The sequence below is a fragment of the Schistocerca piceifrons genome, chromosome 1 (genome assembly GCF_021461385.2).
Source record: "Schistocerca piceifrons isolate TAMUIC-IGC-003096 chromosome 1, iqSchPice1.1, whole genome shotgun sequence".
Classification (NCBI taxonomy): domain Eukaryota; kingdom Metazoa; phylum Arthropoda; class Insecta; order Orthoptera; family Acrididae; genus Schistocerca; species Schistocerca piceifrons.
Window position 1 is genome coordinate 614,988,922 of NC_060138.1, and position 6,920 is coordinate 614,995,841.

General features: G+C 40.4%; 1 protein-coding gene across 1 annotated transcript; it reads right to left on the reverse strand.

The window, feature by feature from the left end:
- Positions 1-636: 636 nt before the first annotated feature.
- On the reverse strand, positions 637-6,549 carry LOC124803358. Its single transcript, XM_047264546.1, has 3 exons — positions 6,518-6,549; positions 3,557-3,907; positions 637-1,700 (listed from the first exon to the last, which is right to left on the reverse strand). The coding sequence occupies exons 1-3, from the start codon at positions 6,521-6,523 to the stop codon at positions 1,425-1,427; spliced, it is 633 nt and encodes a 210-aa protein (XP_047120502.1). The 5' UTR covers positions 6,524-6,549; the 3' UTR covers positions 637-1,424.
- Between the last annotated feature and the right edge of the window lie 371 nt (positions 6,550-6,920).

A 6,920-nucleotide genomic window follows, 5' to 3' on the forward strand; every position in this document is an offset into this window, starting at 1 on the left:
ATAAAGTGCAACTTTAATTCCATAACTCAGCAGCAATAAGGATATGCAACAGAGAATAGACGAGTGAAGCGAAAAACCATCTAGCGTTCGACTTACAGTAAAACCAACCTAACAAAACTTACCTTATACACCTGGCTAATAGTATACAGATGGATTTTAGACAAATAATATGTTAATTGACAAGTAAAATATAGAATATGAAGGAGTTAAAAGGTAACTATTACGAAAAACCGTTCATCGAAAGTAAATTTTAATGTAATAGTGATAGTTTCTATGTTATTTGTGATATCAAACATGTTCATTAAAAATAATGACGGTTATTCCACTTGGGAGCTGTGGAAGGTACATTAGCTTATTTGTTTCAGTTATAAATATTTGTCATGTATTATTGTTTTTCTGACATGTTCTACATCCTGGAGGACGTACTCACAATGGATCAATTGGAATTAAAGTAAATCTAATCTAATCTTATCTATGTCTTTATCCTTTTGAACGTCTAGACTCACTATGCAGAATCTCACCTGATATAGGTGCATATATGTTATCTGGTTTACTTTTCAGTCTGTGGAAATAAAGTTTGGCTGGGTGAAATGGATAGGCGAGAAGAAACAAAAACTTGTTGAATGAAAATCTAGGTTATATGTGCACATATTTTATTGACGTTATAAAATTCTACATCAGTTCTCAACAAGAAACAAAACTTACATACAAACATAGTAGTAGATAATACTGTACATAATGCTCTAGCACACTGATGACTGGCAACATACAATAGTAACTGAACAGCAGAATCTTCAGAGGCCTGATGCCTCATATCAGCTTGAGGTACAATAAATTTCGAAATTCTGCTAGCTTCCAAAGTATACTGGAAAAGTAGACTCGCATTGTTGATGAAATCATGGAAAAGCAGTAGAATAATTTGGGAGAAAGAATTTACTGCAGACTGTAGTTAAATGATTAAGAGTTCCTTTTATTGTAACATGGTCTATTTCGATTATTAGCTTCGAAATGAATGGAGTTACAATAAAGAAACTGAATATAATTTAATTGCAGCCTAAAACTAGAAAATACATCTTTATGTTGTAAAACGCTTTGTCTCTCCTGGGATCAGATACAAAGCAAATACTTTGGCATATGATCCATGAAAGTTCAGTTTTTCTCAAACGCCTCATTAATCTCCATACTTATATTTGTTGAGTGTGCAAAATACGCATCATAGTTGAGAGAAAATTGAGTGACAATTAAGTTCAATAAAATTCACATAGGGCAGTAAGTGTAATTACGACCGACTACGCTGGCGAAACATCTGTTTCCATACTGTAATCTATTATAGACAGCCACTAAGAAGAATTTTAAATGATGAAACAGTATTCATTTAGCAAAAGAGGCTCTAATGCTGAAACTGGAAAGACCAGGTTCGTAGCCTAGTTGATGCGCACAAGCTCAGGTTGCTTGTAAGAGTAGATGGGAGCACCGGCAGGATGCAGGTCCTGGTACTGGAAGCGCGCCAGGTAGCCGGGTGTGAGCGCAGGCTGCTGCAGGGCAGACAGTTCACTGGAGGCGGTGCGCTGCTGCTGCTTGGGGGCGGCGGAGACGGGGGCGGGACCGTGGGCATAGGCGATGCGCTGCAGGCGGCCGTCTGGCTGCAGCACATAGTACACGCCGCTCTCTTCCGCCTCACGCAGCTCCGGCTTGCCGTACTGTAAGCAAAGGAAGCAACGTAAAGCACTTGAAGGATGTTTCAATAAATTCGGTATGCCGTTTCTTCTAACAGTAAGACGTTTATGGACCAAATTTTGTACGTTGATTTTGAGATGATTGAGTTTGTGCAGAAGAGGGGGTCAATTAAGAACAACATGAAGTAATTACGAGCTATACTAAAAAAAGTCAAGTGTACACTGTGAGAGAGCTTGTGGAATGGAGTCTGCAGTAAGGAAATTATTTCAGCCTCGAAGTAGTTTCTTTCATCTTTATATTTTTATTTTTATTTTGTTACTGCTTGAAGATATTGCCTGCTTATAGTATTACCAACGTATTATCAAAACGATTTTGTACTGAAAGTATTCAGCATACCTAAAAATACGTTTTGACAGGGGCTCATACGTTCAGGCTGCCGCCGGCAGTGTTTGGGCCGTTTGTGGTTGCAGTCGTTATCTCTTTTTCAGTACAGTTATCATAACATTCTACGCTGAAAAAAATATCGGTATAGGTGGTGTACTTGCCCACCGGGTATCTCAAGTAAATGCTATTGACAAAAGGTGGGATGAGAAAAAACCGGTTATTGCTACACTTTGTCATAGGTCAGTAAATGATAATCTGCAGCACGATAACAGTTCTGCTCGTTAATGGGAATGGAAGCAGGTTGACAGTAACGATATACTGGATACTTTTGATCAAAATCCATGACTGAAAATATTAACGCCATTTCATACGTTTACAAACATATAACTCACGACAAATTGATGGAGAGATGCCGTGGAGTCTATACGCAGAACAACCATGAAGCCTGCGTTCATTTGTAGTGGTTTATGTCCAAAAGACGTGTTTTCGAGTATAAAAGACGTCCACTTGATAACATTTGGGTGTGGATCATTTTTAATGACGCATTTACGGGTGTCCTGCACACCATGAAAGTCATAGGATTCGTTATTGGCACCAAGGCTTGCTCATTCACGACAGAAATGGATAAGAAACGGCTGAAGCGTTCGGAGGAGCGCTCGTTATAGACCAGCGTCGAGGCGAGAACAGTGGATACAGAGACTCGCACTTGACATAATTAGATCTTCGACGAGGAGAAGATTTAATAATGGCTCAGGGCCAGTAGTTTAACTGTAATTTCAAAATTTATAATGTTATACACAAAGAAATAGAACTCTAAACCTTAATGTGCATTTTCAGAGACCATTTTCTATACTGGTTCGCATGAGTAAAGAAAAAGTGGTACACCGTGAAACTGATTGCCGCTTTGGATTGAATGGAACAGATACTTTTAATTTTTGCGTGAACCTCAACAACATTACATTTTTCATAATGTTTGTTATTTATTTGCATTCAGAAGCAAACACATAAGTCAATTTAATACCTAAGCGGTCAAGCGGCCACCATTTTGAAATGCACTTCACGAAATTTTATTTTCAAGGTTCAAGCCATACAGACTTTAATTCTGATACTGTAATGTTTAATTTTGATTGCAGACCTATACTTCATCTTTAGTCGTGCGAACCGTTTAGCTGCGCAGTTCGCTTTGAGATATCTTGACCGCCAGTTTATGCTGCACATGTTCGTCAGTGTACTGGCCAAATATTATTTACGTAGTGTTCAACATATGTGTCTCTATTTGTTGATAAGGATTTGTATGAGAATGTAACTTTCTACAGTATAAGCGTTGAAGATTATAATGATACAAGACTCCGAGACCTGGAAACATCCTTAATAAGTAATCTAGTTAATGAGCAACTTAATAAGAAAAATTACGTGATTAGGGCGAGGGCTGCTTACATCAAATAAAACTAGATTAGCGCCGACAAGCCAACTGGAAGCAAGAGTTTTTACTTACGTTGTATGGGGCAGCCACAGTCGTGGTAGGGGCCTCAGTAGTGGTAGTGGCAGCTTCTGTGGTGGTGGGGGCAGAGGTTGTGAACGTGGGCAGGCGGTAGATGTCCGTCAGGCGAGAGGAGTCCTGTGCGGGAATGAAGAACTGTGGACGGAAGAGGGCCGCAGAGAATCCGGAGAACGACTGCGGAGCCGCGAATGATGGCTGCGCCTGCGATTGGGCGAATGCCTGTGGCTGCTGCTGCTGCTGTGTCTGGAGACGCTGAGGCTGGCGGAAGGGCGCTCCGTAGCTGGTGGAGGGTGCTTCACTCGCTGCCATCGCCACTAGCGACGCCACAGTGAAGAGCAGTAGGGCCTGCATCAGACAGTGATGAGAAAACAGTTAGCAAAATGGTCGCGTTATTCATCACTTCAACCAAGGCAGGCTAATAACAGGTTATGCCACAGATCCTTTTTTCCTACAGAAGATGTTTCACTAGAACTAAATGACACGCTGTAATGTCTTAGGTTGCAGGTGCACTACTTTCTTCTTGATTTCTATAACATGAGAATCTTACTCAAGTAATACTTTAATTACGTTGGAACTCATGTTCACAATCTTTTTACGCAACTGCTGCGCAATATTAACTTACAATCCATTAGTGATTTGGTAGAACGAAGTCGTACGTCTTTGAATTTCTACATGTGTTTTTTATTTATTTGCAGGTTATCATTGGGCTTATTAGGTCATCTTCACGTTAAAAAGTAATTATATCTGTGACCACAACATTCAGCTAATGACGGCACAGGAAGTCAAAACATCACAGAAGTATCACTCATGAAAAATACAATCTATGGACAAAAAATGAAGTAAGTGGCTTTCGTGAAGTACGAAATACCAGTTACGAAAATAAATCTACAGCTACAGTTCATGCAATACTGCATTCCCAGGTGCAAGCGCAGATTTCTTTAATGGTTGCACAAATTTATTGTGAACTGTAGCTCCCCTTGTATTAATATTGTCGCATAACTGAAAGTGCACTGCTAGATCACATGCAGGTCACTTGGGTCTCACTGCTGATTATTTGTATGCTTTGGATGCTCTGTGTCACTGCTGTATACGAGTATCTATAGGTAAGTATCGTTGAAATATGTAATTGTGAGATATTTTCCATTTTATCAAGAGGATATGTACATCTGGGATGTATTAAAGTTTATTTGTGGCACAGTATTTCCCATAACGAAATTTTGAAAACAAATTGCGAAAATACACATTTCGTGCAAGAGATTATGGATCAGGTTGTCAGTTGACGGTGTGGTTGATTGATTAAGGGTAGAATATTTTGTCGACTTAGTTTCCTACAATATTGTGTAACGGCTTTCATGAAACAGGCGAGGTAAATACACAGCTATAAACAGCGGGACTGCTCATCATGATACAGATTTAAGGAAAATAAATGTTGTTCAAAAATTGTTCAAATGGCTCTGAGCACTGTGGGACTTAACATCTGAGGTCATCAGTTCCCTAGAACCTAGAACTACTTAAACCTAACTAACCTAAGGACATCACACACATCCATCCCCGAGGCAATATTCGAACTTCCGAGCGTAGCGGTCGCGTGGTTCCAGACTGAAGCGCCTAGAACCGCTCGGCCACACCGGCCGGCATAAATGTTTTGGTTTTACACGCCAAGATATGTGGGAAGCTGGAAAGAAGGGGAAAATGCTAAATATAAAGAATTACTACAGTAGACTCTCATATTTGATTTTGATTTAGCGTGCATTTTTAATGAGGACGTAGACAGGTACTTATTTTAAAGCGCGTCAATGTCAAAGTTTTTCTTTAACGTAATTGCAAATCCATGTGTAAGCGGGTCTAGCTGTAGTTTTCTTTTAGTTTTATTTAGTGTAGTGGCCCCATAACTGGTTGTGAGCTACCTACATAAGAACAAATTTATCTCCGCGCACCTATATCTAAAGGCAATAAATAAGTAGTTACTTACAGACATTTTACCTTCGGGTTGCGTAACATAAATTAGAATTACAGTTTATTAGATGATGGTATTCCTAAATTTTGTAGCCGCTTCCTGCTAAAACTGAAATTAATTCGGAACCCAGATCAGTGAAAGTTCTCTATAGTCAGAGGCTACTGTCACGAATCTTCGGCTCTGTCCTATTTCAGTGTGTATTCCCATCAGCGTAGCTCATTCAAGTTATCGTCCAGCAACTTCTTCCCACCGGACATAAAGGATATCCCGTATCTGGATCAACGCACTCTTTGCTGTTATATAGCTATTTATGTAACAGGAAATGTTCAAGTGTTGCTGCCTTAGCACTTTGCCATTCAAATGGCTCGTTTTCAGCTTATTATGGTATACTGTCTTAACATGAACTGTGTTGAAACCACTAAGAGGTTTTAGAAAACATTCACAGAAGTTTCTTGTAGAGTGTATGTTTGTTCCGTAATCTGCAAACATTATTGTGAATTAATTTCACAAAAGTCAGCCATCTAGCATAATAGGCCCAGTTAAAAACATGGAAAATATTCTTTACTGTTCAGCAGCGTATTCATTGTTGTTTTATCGACTGGTCACTGAAACTGACCTACATGCCAGAATGTAATTTGTTAATCCGACGATAGACTTTCTCATTTTGGACCAAAACGTTATTAAACAGATCAGGGGATATCTACACAGAACTCAATATTTCTCTATACATTAATTGAATTTTAGTCAAGTTTATAGTTCTTGGCTGATATATCCGAAAGGATTGCAAGAAAATGACCCAGTTCCTTTCATCCACTTAATGTGTTTTCAGCAATGTTACATGTACGTATACAGGCGAGATGTTAGGAGTTGTAGATCGATATTTTAATTCATCCGGGTCGCACATGCTAGTGATTCAGAGTGTAATGTGCTTCATCTGCGTTGTGTATAATAGACGCTAGCCGTAATAATAGCCGCAGCGCATCCGTAAAATGACTCACCTGCATGGTCGATGGGTGTGCGAGCTTGGGAGAACGGGTGGATGTGGTGCCGGACAGCTGTATCGGGCGCCTTTTATATCGGAGGGATCTCCGTGACGCCGATGCCACAACCGCGTCACGGGCGAGCAGCCCCATTCGCGTACGGAACCCAGAAGCGCGTATTGCGCGGCTGCGTGTCAAGGCCGCGGCGCGATGCGTGTGCGTTACACGGCGCAGCGGCAACGCGTTCTGGGACAGCTCCAGCACTGGCGGACGTGTCTGAGGACAGCCAGCGTACGCCTCCTCAGGTTGGTAGGTATCGAGAACGTCCTCCTATCTTATGCATTAGTATTGTGATCTTGTATTGTATTGGAGCTGAATAGAAAGCCATACAGCCGGTGGTTTACACAGACTACATGTAAAA